The 18,904-nt window shown below is 40.6% G+C and overlaps 1 protein-coding gene and 1 long non-coding RNA gene across 2 annotated transcripts in view; one reads left to right on the top strand and one right to left on the bottom strand.

The window, feature by feature from the left end:
• LOC138968794 (uncharacterized) overlaps window positions 1-18,904 on the bottom strand; it is a 379,269-nt gene that overhangs the window by 89,820 nt on the left and 270,545 nt on the right. The window lies entirely within an intron of this gene.
• The window catches only part of LOC138968790 (polyunsaturated fatty acid lipoxygenase ALOX8-like), a 46,282-nt gene that overhangs the window by 19,039 nt on the left and 8,339 nt on the right, over window positions 1-18,904 (top strand). Inside the window, exons 6-17 of the mRNA XM_070341433.1 lie at window positions 1,945-2,088; window positions 3,050-3,171; window positions 4,770-4,938; window positions 5,749-5,856; window positions 6,235-6,328; window positions 6,592-6,709; window positions 8,240-8,332; window positions 9,660-9,720; window positions 10,049-10,154; window positions 11,391-11,488; window positions 13,375-13,548; window positions 14,963-15,129. Of these exons, the coding sequence (XP_070197534.1) occupies window positions 1,945-2,088; window positions 3,050-3,171; window positions 4,770-4,938; window positions 5,749-5,856; window positions 6,235-6,328; window positions 6,592-6,709; window positions 8,240-8,332; window positions 9,660-9,720; window positions 10,049-10,154; window positions 11,391-11,488; window positions 13,375-13,548; window positions 14,963-15,129 (1,454 nt within the window). The remainder of the gene's footprint in view (window positions 1-1,944; window positions 2,089-3,049; window positions 3,172-4,769; window positions 4,939-5,748; window positions 5,857-6,234; window positions 6,329-6,591; window positions 6,710-8,239; window positions 8,333-9,659; window positions 9,721-10,048; window positions 10,155-11,390; window positions 11,489-13,374; window positions 13,549-14,962; window positions 15,130-18,904) is intronic.

Below are 18,904 nucleotides of genomic sequence, written 5' to 3'. Positions count from 1 at the left end.
TTCTGTACCTCTCTTTGTTTTAACTTTCTGAGCGTGTTTTTAATCCAAACATATCATATCTATATGTTTTTGGAATCAGGAACCGACAAGGAATAAGATGAAAGTGTTTTTAAATTGATTTGGACAATTTAATTTTGATAATAATTTTTATATATTTAATTTTCAGAGCTTGTTTTTAATCCGAATATAACATATTTATATGTTTTTGGAATCAGCAAATGATGGAGAATAAGATAAACGTAAATTTGGATCGTTTTATAAATTTTTATTTTTTTTTACAATTTTCAGATTTTTAATGACCAAAGTCATAAATTAATTTTTAAGTCACCAAGCTGAAATGCAATACCGAACCCCGGGCTTCGTCGAAGATTACTTGACCAAAATTTCAACCAATTTGGTTGAAAAATGAGGGCGTGACAGTGCCGCCTCAACTTTCACGAAAAGCCGGATATGACGTCATCAAAGACATTTATCAAAAAAATGAAAAAAAAGTATGGGGATTTCATACCCAGGAACTCTCATGTCAAATTTCATAAAGATCGGTCCAGTAGTTTAGTCTGAATCGCTCTACACACACACACACACACACGCACGCACATACACCACGACCCTCGTTTCGATTCCCCCTCGATGTTAAAATATTTAGTCAAAACTTGACTAAATATAAAAAGGAACCATCGAGGGAAACCGCAGTCATTCCTTTTGAAGAACAGAACCTGCAAAGACCTACTCACATGGAAACATCACAAGGATGGTCGGCCGCTGTGTACTGCAATTAAAAGTGGACAGACGGTTTCTCATTTAAAACCAGAATTTCTCAGTTACATAATTCCATAACTTATTGGCTTCACCATTATTAAAACACACACACACTCACTCACACACACACACACACGCACACTCACTCACACACACTCATTCACACACACACACACACACACACACACACACACACACACACACACACACACACACACAAACAAACGAACACACACACACACACAAACAAACACTGACACACACACTCACACACACACACACACACACTCACACACACACAGAAAACCACGCAAAAACATGACTGAATATTCACTGCAAAGCATCATGATATCATCAGGGTAGCAGATGAAAGAGAGCAGTATGAAATATTCGGTAAACTTTCGGCATGCTGGACGAGCTCCAAACGAGTGCAGAAATCGGAGCCGAGTGCATATCGAGGATTTAAGCATACGGTCCGAGGGTGTTATGTTTGCAGCGTGTAATCACAGAAGCTTGTATCAAGGCGCCGGTCGATCCACTTGTTAATCTTTCCTATTACTACATGTACTAGTATTCATGACAAGGAATATGAACCATGGAAGCTCGCACTGCCGAATCGCTCCGTTTCAAGCTTTCTACGTCGCTTTTTGCATCCCTTCCCGAATGTATGATTTTGAGACACAAACAAAAATGATTAAGCTTTCACTTCAAGTAACAAAATCGAAACCATCACTCAACAATTTCGAGAAGATTGTCAAAAACGGGCGCTGTGTCAACATAATCACACCAACCTGTCATACGGGTAATCACAAATCGAAAGTACACCTCACACCAATCAGAAAAAAGCTGTCTTTTATTCATAAACAGACACACAAAATACTGTATTCACGTATTTAACGAAGACTATACGTTAACAAAGCACGACGTTTCGACCACGGGGGTTATCCTCGGGCACAATAATCAGAAGAAAAAAAAAAGAAGACAGAAGACAGGACAGAAAGAAGAACTACAGATTAACGATTCTCACAAACCAAAACAGACGGACAGAGGAGTAAGGGAGGGTACTCCAGGGTAACAAAATGTAAACAAACCAAGGGAAGGAATCATATTCAAGCTCCTGTGGCATAATATGTTGGTTTGGTGGTCCTACATTTATAACGATATAATGTTTCATTCACATTTTAGATGGACATTTTCGGACTTTTCGGCAAGGCGCAAAAGAGGAAGACAAAAAAACTAAAGAAACTACCCGATGTGAAGTCCTTGGAGGACCTGAAAAGCTTGTACGGACAAGTCGGAGATGTCGAAGTAGTCTTCGATCAGCCTGAGGTTTTTCATTTTGTTTCCTTTCCTTAAGTTCTTCTTGTCGTTGTCGTTGTCTTTGTCGCCGTTGTTGTTGTTGTTGTTGTTGTTGTTGTTGTTGTTGTTGTTGTTGTTGTTGTTGTGTTTAAGATTTTACATTGATTAATATAATTTATATCTGAGACTCAGAAACTGCCAAACCGAGTTAATTCTTCAATTGGTTCGATACTTATGTAGCTCTATGGAAATTAAAATATCTACCAAATGATTTAAATCGGTGAATGGGGACGTGGGGCGAGTGAGGGCGGTTAGAGTAGGTCGACCTTCATGATAATTTATGTTTGTGCTTAAAGTTGTTTGATAGCTATCAGTTTTCTTTGCACAAATCACAATGCTTTTCAAAAAGAGACCAAAACGGAATGGTTTATTTTTATTTTTCATAATAGTTTTGCAAGCAATATCTGCGTGAAAAATGCATTGGTCAAAGCATGGTCAGCAGCACGATGTGAAGTTGTGAAAATTATGGTTACACCACGGGGCCGGGGATGTGTAGGGATTATTGCTTTCCCGAGATTCAAAGTGAATTTGAAAGAAAAACAACGCCTGTGCATTTTGATTTTTACACGAGTCTTCTTCATTCTGTGCGTTTATGGCGATCTGAATCCATTTCAATTGTTGAGAGTCCTCATAAAATGCCTGCTTACCCAATGTACTGATCAAGCTCTTTATTCAAAGCTCTATACAGACACAGCAAAACCTCTGATATGTTAGAGCGCATAAACTCATTCACTCGGGATTTGAACTAACGACCTTCCGATTAGGAGGCCGATGCGCCCGTCAGAGTGATAGACAAATATATCTTGTTGATTGCAGAGCGACTTACTGTCAAATATATCGATAATGAAGAAATTTTGGATTGATCTTTTAGTGATTAAGTGGCTTAGCGTTCTCGTTGTCATTGATCCTTGCTATTTTTCATGGATTATAGGGACTAACCAGATGGAATCTCAGCAACAAACAAGAGATGGACTTAGTCTTCGCGAATCAACGAATCAACGGACTGAACCCTTCCATTATCCAGCTTTGTACAGACCCTGAATACATCAGAAAGTGAGTATTAGCAGAAGTTTCATTTTGTGTTTGGTAGTCCTTCTCTCTTTAGTTAACCGTTGGGACTCATTAGAGCAAATAATGTTTGATAGACATTCAGCATAAATTAAATACACAAAAATTAACAAATGGTCCATATCAGGAGCCTGGACGCCCAATATTGACCAGTCAAGAGGCCTTCACGAATTACTGCAAAAAGCCCTCTATACCTCAAAGTAACATGATACAACTTAGTGTGCAAGTCAGACTAATTCAAATATGCTTTAAATTTATCTGTTTTGTGTTGCTGAGAACATTATTTAAAACACAACAGAAAACTAAAAACAACAAGTCGCGCGAAGGGATATACAAACATTTAGTCAATCTGCATGCATCAAACTTCAAAAAGTTCAACTCCAAAAATCAGTCATAGGCGACTTCATTCAGATAGTCTCGGCTATCAATACCTGAAGACCGAGACGGGTCACGCTTGTCTCCGCGAAGCATGCGAACATTCTACTCAACCTATTTTCTTCAATTTTGAGCGCGTTTTTAAAGTAAACATAACATATGTGACCCTCCACCACGGAATGAGTCGCATGTCACCTTTGCATGATTTTCATATTTTTACATTTTCATAAAGAGTTTTTTATGCTCTATCCAGTGGTGAAAACTGTTTTAGAAAAGAGCGAAAACTGTTTGAGTTATAAGCCTGTGACTAAGGTGACCCTCACGCTGTTACCATACACTCTCCGGACTTATATCAAGCCTAGCGCAGAACAGCGCGAGGTGACATGCTACTCATTTCGTGGAGGAGGGTCACATATCTATATATTTTTTCAATTTTAGGAGAAGATGATTTCACGAAATTATTTCACGCAAAAATTCCAACAGTGCACAGAGAGTACCGAGGCTGTTCAATTTTGGCATATGACCAAGTGGAGGGATGGTCTTATCCCCAATAAAAGCCTGGCCAGATCTGCGAATGGGAGCCGGGCCGTACTGTTTACTAGTACATTTACACGTGAAGGAGTGTGCTTTTAAAGGCAATTCAGCTTAATGATCGTCATATTTTGAGTGCCTTAATGCAAAGAAATGTCATATTTTTTTTATCATTTCCTGATTCCAAAAACATACATGTTATATTGGGTTAACCACAAGCTCAGAAAATGAAAATGAAAACGGATAAGCGCAAATTCCTGCTACGTGGAACCGCTTGTCAATTTTACTGCGTGATCCACGTGAAAAGTGTGAATGATTTTCTTGCTGCAGGGATTGACGACGCTGTATTGTCTTGGTGAAAAAATGCAGTGCGTTCTGTGAGTTCGACAGGTTGACTGAATGTATTAGTTTCGCCTTGCGTGACTTATTTAAATATTGCAATGCGAGCGAAAGCGACCTTTTCAGTATTTGAAAAAGCAACGAGTGGAACAGTGCAGTGGAAAATGAGGTCCCTGCCAGACTAGTCTGACACGACCTCATTTACATAATATCCTAACGTGTGAATTGAACGATATTGTTATTTCATGGGCGGTGTATCTCACGTATGTAGGATAAATGTTATTTTACTCGAGCTTTTGTTGAATTTACTGGTATCTCTGTGTTTGTGTTTTTTTCAGAATCGCCGTGTCGGCTGAAACGCTGAAACAGTTTATTGGAGGGATGACTATCGAGCAAGCCATTGCGGAGAAATGCCTTTACGTTTGTGATCTGGAGATACTTGAAGATGCTAAACACAAAGAAAGCTGCAAGCTGACGTGTTGCTGTCGATGTGTCCCAACGCCAACAGTTTGTATTTTTAATGGTTTCTTTCTATTCTTTTTTTGTGCCGCTGTTTCACGGGTTAAGATTCAGGCGGGCAAAAATGGCAAATATAAGACGCCAGCCTCCTAAGCAGAAGTTCGTGGGTTCAAATTCTCGCAGCCCCTGCTGGGCTAAGGGTGGAGATTGTGGAGATGTCCCAGGTCAACTTATGTGCAGTCCTGTTAGTGCTTTATTCCTCTTCGTGCATACACGCAAGCACAAGACCAAGTGCGCACAGAAACGATTCCATAACCAATATTAGAGTTCGGTGGGCAATACCAAGCATTTATCTTCCGAAAGCGGCGTATGGCTGCCTAAATGGCGGGGTAAAACAGTCATATAAGTAAACACCGTGAGAGCTTCAGCCCATGAACGAAGAAGAAGAACAGGTTATGAATAAAAGGTTTTTTTTCATCTTTAAAGATGCATTTGCTTCAAAAGCGGAATTCTGTCATATGAAGAATAAGCTATGGTCGGTATACATTATCGTGTTGACTGCAACTGGAAATATAGGGAAAATAAGTGCTAGAAAATAATCGGTATGGGGTAGACGTATTTTTGTCTTTTTTCCTTTGCTTTCCTTTCCTTTCCTTTGCCCTCCTTTCCTTTTTTTTTCTTTCTTTTTTTCTTACTTTTTACTTTTTATTTTTTTGTGTATCTTCTCTTCCATTTCTTCTTACTTATTCCATTTTTTGTCCGAATACGTATTGAAACCATTGCCGTTAATCAGCAAATGCATTACATCTTATAAATACTTCTTCCTTTCTCCCCCAAAACACTCAAAAACACCAACAGGTGTGTGCACCAATAGGCCTGTTTTTTGTGGACAAGAAGGAGGGCAAGGATGGCATACTGAAGCCTGTTGCCATTCAGCTGTTCCAGGATCGTGCAGCGGACAACCCGGTAAGCTTTGCGCTGTGTCTCTGTCGCTCCTATCTAATTACAGGGTCAGAAGTTTATAAACAGTGTCAACTCGTAGGCTATTGACAGGGTTCATACAAATGTGCCTAATTTAAAGCGTTTTGAGACGTTTCGGTTTTTGACTTCCGCCTTGAAAGTTTCAAGAGCAGCAAGGCGCTTTGAAGAGTTTTCAAAATAAAGTTGGATATCCACAAGAATTTCGTCAATTTTCACTAATACTTTAGATGCAGCTTTCTGTGCTGCCCGATTGATAAGATGACACGGGCAGTCTGACAAATATACATCAGGCTGTTGCTTTCTCAGATAGCCATATAAAGTATATAACAGCTTTTTATAAAAACAAGCACTCGATGTGTGCAGGTATTTCTGCCTACCGACGGATGGAGTTGGACCCTAGCCAAGATGTGGTTCAACAATGCGGACGCCGCCTACCATCAAGCCATTACACATCTCGGTAAAACAAATATTGTTAAGTATGTAATTGCATGGTAGGATTAGCACGTTTTGTCTTGTGAGACGATATTGACAAAATGGCACAAACCACAAAGCAGGAGGTTTAGTTAATTTCTCACTACACATGTTTGACCGTGTTTGTGTTCTTACGTGTATTCTTGCTGCTACACGCTTCATGATGCTTTCGTTGCTCTTGTAAGTGTTCGTGTTCGTACTATAGCAGACAGTCTCTCACATAAATGTGCTCATTTCTCGGATGTACAGGGTTCACCCATCTGCTGATGGAGGGGGTGGTGGTTACCACACACAGACAGCTGTCCCGGCATCACCCCATTTTCAAGATGCTGGCTCCTCACTTCCTCTTCCTCATTGCCATCAACAAGTGAGTTTAAGCAAGCAAGCACACACAAAGTGAGTCTTGGTCAGTCTCTTTGCTAATTCCTGATTGTGTTCTCCTTATCTTTGGGGTCTATACTTCAACAAATCTTTCGTTCTTCTTCCACCCAATCACATATACATACGTTACTTTTACTCTAAAAATTAGCTCAGAATTAAAGATAATCTGTATATGAAAATTGGATCATAGGTTGGCATACTGCCTCAAAATCCTGGAGCAATTTTGTTTTCTATAATGACGTTCTCGGTGACTTTGGTATCATGAGCAGTAGAAAAACAGGTCCCTGCCAGACTTGCTTGACATGACCTCATTTACATGATATACACACGTGTGGTTTGAACGATATTGTTATCTAATGAGTGGTCTCTCTCGCGTATGTAGGATAAAATGGGATGTCTTCTTCAATACTGATTGCTCTCTTCTGTGGCTCCGTGGCTTCTCTGAGAGGTTACCCCTTGTAAATATTCACTTATGTTGCATCCCCTTAACCGTTTAGCTCTTCCACGTTGGTCTGATAATCATTTCTTAACTCCCTCAGATTGGCCAAACGTGCTCCGTGATGGTGGAGGAACTTCCAAAACTAAAGAGTTGGTGTTTTGGACAGTCACGGGCTCAGTGTCAGCTTATCACACTTTTCTGCTCACAGTTTGGTCGTATAGAAGTGCAGAGTTCTCATTCTGTAACATGAGTGCTGTGCGTGCCGTATTCAGCCTTTTCTGCAGTTGTTGTAGTGTTTTAAGACATAAGACATAACGGCCAATCCCTGATACATTGCAGTTAACTCATGACATTATAGGATGGACAGCATGCGAAGGCCAAACGAGCCAATAGTCCATGAAAAGTAAGCGGAACCTGGGTGAATTCTTCAATTGATGATGCTGAAGCAACAGTTAAAATCGCTTACAAGCAAACGTAGTTTCTTCAACACAAAGACAAATATAAACTGAACACTCTACGTCAACCAAAAGATAAGAGCAGGATGCTTGGCGCCACAATTTTCCCCCGAGCTAATTATGGCCGGTATGTTTTGTGTTGTGGGAGCAAAAGATTGACTTGTTTTCAATCAATCAATCAATATGAGGCTTATATCGCGCGTATTCCGTGGGTACAGTTCTAAGCGCAGGGATTTTTTTATTTTTTTTATTTTTTTTATGCAATTTATATCGCGCACATATTCAAGGCGCAAGGATTTATTTATGCCGTGTGAGATGGAATTTTTTTTTACACAATACATCACGCATTCACATCGGCCAGCAGATCGCAGCCATTTCGGCGCATATCCTACTTTTCACGGCCTATTATTCCAAGTCACACGGGTATTTTGGTGGACATTTTTTATCTATGCCCATAGAATTTTGCCAGGAAAGACCCTGTTGTCAATCGTGTGATCTTTAACGTGCACACCCCAATGTAGTGTACACGAAGGGACCTCGGTTTTTCGTCTCATCCGAAAGACTAGCCACAAACTTTTGTTTGAACAAATAAAACGACACTGAATGTGATCTTATTTTGCAGCCTGGCCCGAGTAATTCTTGTCAACTCCGGTGGCATCATTGACTCAATCATGAACGCTGGCGTGAAAGGATCGTTTGCAATCATCAGAAAACGGTGGGTGAATGTGTGGATAATGTAATAAATTAGACCGTCCCTCACAACAGACAGATGCACTATGGTACACACTAAGTCTGAAAACACTGAGCAGAGTATGATGCTGTTGCTCTGGGTGGTTAACTTTTTTTTTCAAAAGTTCTTCTGGAAACAATAGTCGATGTTGGTGCAGGGTGACTCAAACCTTGCAACCCACAAAAACGCCAATAACTTCCAAATCTGTGGACCGAATTACTTCATATTTGGTGTTCATTCACTTCAGATCATGAATGACAAAGTATGACATTTGTAGACCTGTCAAATTATCTTTTGTGGAATTTCCACATACAAAATCCAAATTCGGGGATCGACCCGAAAGAACAAGGTCTGACATTGAGGGGTAGCCATACTTACCTGACATAAACCCTCCGGACATTTACATTTTGGATTATCTGTATGTTTGAGTGTACACAAACACCCACTTCACCTCCAGTTACAGTTCAGGGCAATCCCTGGACAGGAAGAATAGGTATCATTGACAGTTTTGGAGGTGAAATTTGAAACACATTTTGGAGAGAAGGTAAAAGTCGGACCATTTTACCTACAGACTAGAAACTTTGTGGAACGGTCGTGAACAAACTGAAGTTCATGCACAACAACTATGAAGATATTCGCTAAACTCAAATGACTGGAAAAATGACCCTCTTTGTTGTAAATGTACAATTGCGCTATAGCACGCCCAAAAGTTATCAATGACATGAGAGCATTCCTCCGTGAAAAATGCCCTGATCATGACTGTACTTGATGTAGTCAAGTCGTTCATGTTTGTTTAAAGCTGGTTATTGAATAGGCCTACTTTGTTCTTGATATAACCCCCAAAGAAACAATCTGGAGGGCTTACATCGGGTTCGTTTGCTACCGTTTAATTTGGAACCTCGTATTTTTTTAGTCGATCTTCGCATTAATTTGGAAACCTCTTTTAAAATTGGACAAAAGTCAGATCATTTGGCCTGCAAACTTCCCACTTTGAAGCTGAAGTGAATGTACACCAAATATGAAGTAATTCGAACGACAAATATAAAGTTATTATAGTTGTATTGGTTGCAATTTTGAGGTCACCCTGTACAAAGAAGACGGTTTGAGGGAATGACGTAAGGAAAATGACTCGAGTAAAGAACAGAACAGTACTCATCAACAGTGCTTATTTACTCAATGCTTACGCAGGTAACTCTAAACTGTGTTTGAATGTGTTTGTGCAGAGCGTTTGCAGATAATCTTAATGTGTTTCAGGTAGACTGTATTTGGTATACTGCTTCTGATTGCAAAATGACTTGTGACTTTGATCCAGGTTGACTCAGTGGAGGATGGACGTGGATGGAACACTACCAGTGGAGCTGAAGAAAAGAGGGGTAATTCTCATCAGCTTATTCAATTTAATCCGTGGCATATCTCCAGCTTCGCTGGGATTATAGAACATTCTCGAATTGTATATATTTGACCAATTGAAGCTTAACTTTTTTGCTTCCAGACATTAAATGACAAAGAGAAAACATGAAGTACACTGACAAAACGCACCGATAAAAGTTCACACATTCAGCCGCAGGTCCTTAAAACTGACCCAATGTCACCAGTCACATGCAAACATCAAACAGTTCCGGCACGCAAATGTTGCGCACCTCTGCAGTTGTATTAAAGGATGTGAATCGATAATAACAATGTTGGTGTATGTTGCGACAGGTGGAGGACACCACTGCGCTGCCAAACTACCACTTCAGGGATGACGCACTGCGAGTCTATGACGTTATCAAAACCTACGCCACAGACTACGTCAAGCAGTATTACAGTAAATAAACTGTTTTCCTTTTGTATGAAAAACTAGATACATGTAATAGGAGTTTTCAACTCAACTCAACTCAACTCAACTCAAATTTATTAATCCATATGGAAATTATGTTGTAACAATACTCATTTCCAATCAAAAGAATAAGAATGCATACTAAACACAGTCTCACTAACGCAAACAGTCATCCGTCAAGTCAAGTCTGCCAACTCACAACTCACTCACACAACAACAGCAACAGCAATACAAATTAACAAAAACCATAATTCCAATAACAAAAAGACGTCTAAGAGTCCACCTCCACATCCACGCACACACAAGGTTTACAAAGCACCACATGTCGACTAGAACACCGCACATTTGGGCTACGGTAATACAGTTACTAAAAATACATACATTACAGATAACCCAGCAACAGAGTACAGTAATAATTATGACAGAGAAACATGATAGAGGCCTCTAACATGTGATTGGTTGAAAGCATGGATAGCTCTGGGAACCGGAAACGTGACGTTCTAGCAACCATAGCCCTCAGTCTACCACTCCTGTCAATGCGTCGAGAGTCAAATTCAGGTTTCAGTGGGTGTGTCTCGTCAGCCAAAATTGAGGTCAGTCGGTCAGTCAGTCGTCTCTGGCAAACTGATTCAATGGTCTCTTGCTTCCTGCCTACAACAGATCCAGCCTTCTTGACTAGCTTTTCTAGCCTGTCACTATCCTGTTTACTAAGATTACCCCCCCAGCACACACATGCATATGTCAACACGCTACCAACAGTGGACAGATAGAACATTTGCAGGATGTCATTACGAACAGAGAACGATCTAAGCTTCCTTAGACAGTACATGCGCGTGTGCGCTTTCTTCAAGATTTGGTCAGTGTTGGCATGCCAAGACAGCTTGTTGTCGATCACTACACCTAGGTAGGGCTTGCAGCAAAGTTTGGGACTGCACATGGTGGCCGTCATTATTAGTCTCAGCTATTCCAAGTATGGGAGGGGGATGACACACACTTACCGTTTACAGATTCCGTTTAGACAAGAATGAATTAATACAATATTTAAATGACATACCGATTGCGACAGAGGACAATATCCGATTAGTTTAAACGTGAATTCAGTTATTTTAGCAGTTCCATTAATTGTGATGAATTTTCAAATAATTATTGCCTCTCAGATTTTCTAGCAGGGTTTGCTTAATATTTTGGCACTTGTAGCTTAACCACTTCTTTTATTCTCGATAGAGACTTCAGTCGACCTACAAGGGGACTGGGAAATACAGGCTTGGGCCAAGGAACTGACCACAGAACGCGATATTAAGAACGGAGGATGTGGATTGCAGGTACGTTTTATGTCAATTGATAGTTATTTAGCGGGAATGAATGGTGCCCTGATTCATCACAACGACGTCTTTGGGGTTTATTAACTGCTATTGTATTTTCAGGTGTACAGGTTATCAAGTGCCAAATTGGAAAAAAATGCTTTTTGAGTTGTCTCCTCTCCTCTGTGCCAGACGACAATTATCTCCTTTCGGTGCAAATACAAAGTTAATTGAAACAACATGGCAATTGTTGACACCTGTAAATGATGAAAGTTTTAAATAAAATGTTGTTAATTTGACAAAACTGTGGTTTTAAAAGAAAATTCCTCATAAGTTTTCTTCACCATTATAAGGATGTACTTTTATCAATGTATATACTGCCAAGACTGTCAGATTGTACTTTTTAATCAAACCTACTAGGCCTATATAGGTTGTCTAATAATTATTGTGAATTAGTACTTCGCTTGTATTAACAGAAAAGATCAACAGCACAGAGACGATTCTGGTATGAAATGAAAGAAGACTATTTTCTTTTCTTACTCGGTCAAGCAATATAGCTTTTCAGTTTGACAATGACCACATGTAACATCAGGGCTCCAGTGAGCGAAATTCAGTCATATCAACTGAATTAGAGACGGCTGCTCTTGATGATTCTGTTTTGTTGGTTCCAGGCGTGGAGTAGAAACCAGCATTTGCAGATAATGTAATTTTGTTTGAACTTTTACATTACAATCTTCATTAACTGGGATTTTCCCCGTGAAATGTGCTGGCATTTCAGAGTTCTGATCTGTTTTGGCTTAATGCGCTAAAGGATATCCAGGTTAGTTTCATTCATAATTCATCCTATACACAAGGCCGGTGTATCCGGACTTAAAAACGAATTTGTGTTAACAGCTATCGTGTTTTCAGCGTAGCGATAGGGTCAAATATTTTGACGAGAACAAGTATAATACGCAGAGCAGACGAGAAGTATTATACTTGTTCTCCTCAAAATATTCGACCTCTGCCAGGTATAAGACGCACAGGCATGATCAAGAAACAACCGAAGACTCGCAGGGCATACTTTGCTTCTGTCTGTCTTCGTTTGTCAAAAACACGAGAACACTATGGAAAATAGCACAGGGAATCACTACATGACACTCCGGGCAGGATAGGCTCGTCAACCCTGGCAGGCAGCTATCCTAAGAGAAGAAGAATACATGACACTTAATTGCTATCATGCTGCATGCGCATAGGGGAGTAAATCTCGTTTGATGTATATGGATGTTCCCCGATGTCGTTTACAGCAACATATACACTAAACTATTCAACAACAATTCGTGTTAGTGCTTTATTGGACAGTTTTCTCAGGATACCCACGTTTCCTGATGACGTCACAGATCGCGCTGGGCTGTTGGTGAGGTGTGCCGGGTAACCTAACCGGTGTGGAAGGGGTGTCAAAAGAAAGAAGTAAAGTGCATCCCTGGTCAAATGTGAACATAAAACTTACAGATCTGATACGCCTGTCTTTTTCACAGTATAAATTATGCATGAAACTAATCCAGATTCCCAACAGCGCAATTATAAAACACTAAATCATCAACCAAAATGTCAGCACATTTCACAGAAAAGTTCATTATGTACAGGTTCTGATGTAATGACACAACTAAAATTGCATTCTCTACAATTGTGGGTTTCAAATCGATCAATCGAAAACTACGCCCGCAAAGCTTTGTTTACTTTAGTTGGTGTGACTCTGAATTTCGCACAAGTCTTGTTTCATTGCATACCAGAAACATCTACTGTATGTGCTGTTAATTTTCAGCACAATTAACAAGAAGCAAAATACTAATTCCCAATAACTATTGGACCAGCTGTATCTCAATAGGCTCATGCATTCATCAACCAACTACTTCTCTGTGTGACAGGGTGTTCCCGGCAATGGTAAGCTGGACAGTGTGGATGACCTGATCACCATTCTGACCAGCGTCATCTACACGTGCAGTGCTGGTCACGCTGCCGCCAACTTCGCTCAGTATGACGAGTACGGGTTTCAGCCCAACTACCCTGGACTTCTCAAGGGAAAGCCGCCCAAGACAAAAGTGAGAGAGAGAGGGGGAGATAACTCAGAATGGTTTATTTGACTTAGGCAACGAGCCCTTCTTGCAAAGGGGGGATTGGGGGGAATAGCAGGTGTCCACGTCAATACAAATTCATGAGAGAGAGAGAGGAGGGTGAGGAGGGCAGAGAAAGATGTTTCACAGGGTGCGTCAAAATGTGTGTGAGTTTGTGTTTGTGTGTGTGTTTGTGTGTGTGGGTTTGTGTGTGTGTTTGTGTGTGTGTTTGTGTGTGTGTTTGTGTGTGTGTTTGTGTGTGTGTGTGTTTGTGTGTGTGTTTGTGCATGCAATAATAAGAGAATCAGTTGATATGGTGGATGCCTTACAAGTCCACAATTCCATAGAGCTAGGCTTCTTGTTTTTTGCTTTGTTCTTCATGTTTTGACTCCCTTGTCTGATCAAAGCCGACTACGCGAAGTATGCTTTGTGAAGCTGGCCGATAGAAGCTTTAATTAGCACAACTGTTTCGGCAAAAAGATTTTGCGAAGTCGACTTCGGGCTCAATGAAGGACCGCCTTTATAATACCGCCCTATTAGGGATGAGCAGTGTTTAGCTGGCTGGTGGGTAGACAAAAAAAAAACCGTTCAGGTTCAGCTTATCTCTGATGTTTGTGAAAGCTTCGCACACTTCTTGGGTTTTATGATCTCTCGACAAAATTCCAATTCGGTTGACCCTCGTCAAATTTAGGGGTCACAGCGTGGTAATGTTTGGTTTAAGAAATCGTTGAGGATCTATGATGTTTTTGAAGATAAAGCCACCACATTATACACACTTGTAGGTTTTGGATGATCTTCAGACATAAACACATTAATTTTGTCTTGTTTGTGTTCAATTTTTAAGGTCCCAGCATTAAAATGTTTGCTGGCAAAGACCACTAAATATATCCACTAGGCTATCAAAGAAATAAGTCTGGAGCTCAACACACTGCACAGAGCAGAAAACGCCCAGATGTTAAACAGCAATGTTTTGATCAGAAACATATGTATATTTGAAGTTCGGTCTTTCTTCTGCTCAAAAATGGGTTTCTTGGATTTGAGCAATATTTGGCTTGACGTCACAGGTCCTTGACCATGCTTTCCCTAAAAAAAAAGGCTTTTTTTACCCCATGATTCACGTTCAGCCGTTAAAATGGTGACTAAAACTGAACGATATTCAATGATGTGATGTCTTAAAAGGGAGTTATATTTCTATGGAGGGATCTTGTTTTTCTTTTCGTTCGAGTCTATCGAGGGGTCTTAACAAGAAGGGGGATTGGGGGGGGGGGGGAGGGGGGTCCAGTGCAAAGGGGCATGCCGGAGGGGGGTTGTGTAAGTATTTGCTTTTCTTGTTTTAAATATAAATAAATGAATTACCACGAGTTTGATTTGCCCCCGTTCCAAATTCCATTTCTGATTACAGACGGGACATTCGGAAAACGACCTTGTTCAGGCATTGCCGCCTGTTGCCACCATACTGCAAACCATGGCTGTCACCAAGGTGCTGAGCACCAAAGACACAAAATCGCTTGGGGACTTTGAGGAAGTACCTACCATCACGGATGCAAGCGCTCTCCCGATTGTCCAGAGGTAAATCTTTGTATTACAAACCGCGCAAGCTGCCAGGATCTAAGCCAGGGTTGTGTTTCATTATACAATGTATTTATTAACGTTTTATCAGTACAACCCGTGCAAAAATATTTTGAAACTGTTCGTTCCTCAGCTAAAACAGCCATACACGTTCCGTTTAATTAGTTCAAACTTTCTTTGTCTTGAAGCCACTTGTGTTGGCTATTGCCTATCCAGTTCAGGTAAGTTTGCATGGCCTATTTGCGAGTAGCATTAGGCCATACCGACTGACGCAGGTGTCAACAACATTGGAGGTCTAAAACGAGAGGTTCTGGCATGAGTTTTGAGGGGTTGCTCGACAGAAGGCGCTGTCTTTCGGCATTGATAGGTTTCTACACTTTCAGGTCATGTTTACATACCAGGCGTAATACTTGAAGTATCTTTGATGTATCTGTTCACCTGATACTTCAAAGTATTACATTACTTTGACACTTTAATTGCTATTATTTTGTATCAGTAAAAATTCATTACTGGTTACATATGGTTTCCAGTTCACATCATTTAAGTATAACTACTATCTGTTCACCTGTTTCAATCGGCATAGCTTGACATCAAAAACACGCAAGTTAGTCGTACTACTTTACCTACACTGGATATGTGGTGGATAGTACCCGCTATTACGAGCTAGTCGTGTGACAGAGAGTTTTCTTGCACACGAGACTGTAGATGTTTCACGACGGCTTTAGCCGGAGTGAAACAGCAGCAGTCGAGTGTGCAAGAACACTCTCTGTCACACGACTAGCTCGTAATGGCGATTATGTCTCACAGCTTCAACAGAGGAGAGAACAAACACGTTTTGCGTACTCACGCTTGATAAACCTAAACACAGGAGCAGCCATTGTGGAGAGATCTACTTTTTGACGAAAGTGAACGAACAACTATGAATGACGTCTCGGTATATGTGAATGACGTCACAGTCATCGTCACAGTCTGTATCTTTTGAAGCATTCCATTCTTCATGACGTCTTTCTGTGTCTGCATCCGCGAAATGTTTGTTCTTTCCGGGGTCTTTGTCATCTATGTTCAGAACTCTGTCCTTCTAGTTTCAGACTAACAGGCCTCCTGAGCGAGCCACTTTCCAAGGGAAGCTAAACTCGCGTATGGAAACAGTACTGTAGTCTGGGATGCCGTTTTCAGTATTCTCAGCGTTGAAGAATTTGTAAAGAGAAGACACGACAACAGCAGGAGAAATAAAAGTCGTGTGTGCATTTTGGGGCTTTTGGAGGGACGATTTCGAGTTTGAATCCGTTCTTGCACATGCTCCAAAGCGTGTAACATACAATCTTGCACACGTTTGCTTTAGTAGTGGCAAAGAAGGAAAGCGTGTGACATTACCCGCTATTACGAGCTAGTCGTGTGACAGAGAGTTTTCTTGCACACGAGACTGTAGATGTTTCACGACGGCTTTAGCCGGAGTGAAACAGCAGCAGTCGAGTGTGCAAGAACACTCTCTGTCACACGACTAGCTCGTAATGGCGATTATGTCTCACAGCTTCAACAGAGGAGAGAACAAACACGTTTTGCGTACTCACGCTTGATAAACCTAAACACAGGAGCAGCCATTGTGGAGAGATCTACTTTTTGACGAAAGTGAACGAACAACTATGAATGACGTCTCGGTATATGTGAATGACGTCACAGTCATCGTCACAGTCTGTATCTTTTGAAGCATTCCATTCTTCATGACGTCTTTCTGTGTCTGCATCCGCGAAATGTTTGTTCTTTCCGGGGTCTTTGTCATCTATGTTCAGAACTCTGTCCTTCTAGTTTCAGACTAACAGGCCTCCTAGTCCAGGCATCTTAGCCACTTTAGTGAAGGGAACGTTGAAGTGACAATGACTAGGTTTAAAATGTCCCTTATCAGAAAGTTCAACCTCAGTCCTTTGATGTTTATTAAACACATTTTCATATAAAGTTGGCGCTTCATACGGAAAAATGGCTTTGAAATTGACCCAAATCCTTCTTTGGGCTCTGTAAATGTCGTTTGGGGGTATGGTTGTAAAATGGTATCTACTGGTCACCCCAATGTATAAACTGAAAACTCTTTCTGCACCAGAACACGCAGAAAGGATTGTATCTGCCTGATGTCTGATGCTTTTCAAAATCCCCAACCACTAACACCTTCAAAACGGACTTTAACTGACACTGTTGTTTTTCCCTATATAATCCTTACTATTTTTCCGAGACGTCGTCGTGTTGTGTATTTAGCTTGCCACAACCTCATACATGGTCCTAAAAGTTAAAGTTGAAGAAAATACTAAAGATAAATGAAAAAGCTGACGCAGTGTCATTCGCACCGTGAATCCCCCCATGGGAACATACTAAAGTCTGGTTCCAAATAGGCTCAATTTCCTTCTATTTCTTTGTATTTCTGCCTCGTAGGGGTAGGGGTGTTCAAACCAAAGGCACCTTTAAACCAAAATTCAAATCACACATCTTACAATACTAAGACACTCAGCAGTAAAAGGGTGTCTGCTGGTAAAAAATTCCAAACAATCCTAAAAGTACTTCACTACTAAAAGTGCTTTTAAAAAGAGCCGTTATTTTTCCCTCTATATTCAGTATTGTGTTTTCTGCGAACATGTAGTCTATTTAGATGGTTGTCGTGTGCACTTGAGTTGCTAAAGCGTTTTCAGTTGGGCATATGTCGAAAAGCAAAGAATTAGCCCTTTGAAAACCATCAGAACTGTCACACAAAAATAACATTTACCTATCTCACCAACTGACCAAACATAGGGCTTTTCCTTATGTATTATGTATTGTCGTGTTTTTTGTAGCATACTTGTGAAAACAGCCACCACTGTTGTAAATGATACTTTAAAGAGCATTATTTCATTTTTACAGTTGAAGGACAACCTGGACTGCCGTATATTACAGCTGTTTTACAATCAGCCAAAATTTTCTTGACAAACGTATGTTAAGAACAACTCCCATAGTGAAATTGAAGGAAAACAAATTGAAAATCCCCCGGCCATAGAGGAGCTAAAGAATCAACAATAAACGACTGCATGGATAGCTTGATGCACGAATGCATTGCGGACATGTTTGTCTCCAACCAAGAGAAAGTTCCAAAAAATCCCTTTTGTGCTTCTTATTATACAGTGACGTCAAAGACAGCCTTTTCTGCTGTTCATACATTCAGGGGTTATGGTTACACTAAACGACGTAGTTGTAGCCATACTGCCATCCAGATTTATTTCTTCCTTGCGAGCAGTCACAGGGTGTTTGTGCTGTCTGCCAACCGTTAGATGACCCCGCCCAAGTCTGTTAAGGGACCGTTTGACCGTTATAGAACGCGTCTTTTTGATTTTTTGGCACAGTTGGAAACGGTTGATTTTTATCCCTACCATTGTTTCCAAACATTATATAGGAATGTTTTGTGAACAACGGATAATAGCCGCTACTCGCATGTGTAGCAAAAGTGAGCGTACATACTCACCCTGGTCGTCCAGCCGTTGTCCGTTGCCCGTCTTTATCTGTCTGTACTGAACATTACCTTTGGATATTTCTCCAACGCTATGAAGTGAAGAAACACCAAATGTTGCAAAATGTTGTATGACCCCAAGAGCTCAAAAAAGATACTTGAGAACCTTGACCTTACCTTAAGGTCAAGGTCACAGGGAGAATGAATGTGGTCTAAAAACTGCAAAATTTCACATTGTGCCAGTTTTCTGGAAAACAAATTAAAAACAGCGGGCTTAGTTTTGTATGGTATACAAGAAAAAGAAAGCCTTAT

Source organism: Littorina saxatilis, linkage group LG6, assembly GCF_037325665.1.
Source record: "Littorina saxatilis isolate snail1 linkage group LG6, US_GU_Lsax_2.0, whole genome shotgun sequence".
Taxonomy (NCBI): Eukaryota; Metazoa; Mollusca; class Gastropoda; order Littorinimorpha; family Littorinidae; genus Littorina; species Littorina saxatilis.
The sequence above is the reverse complement of the archived record's forward strand: the minus strand, read 5'-3'. Positions and strand labels throughout refer to the sequence as shown.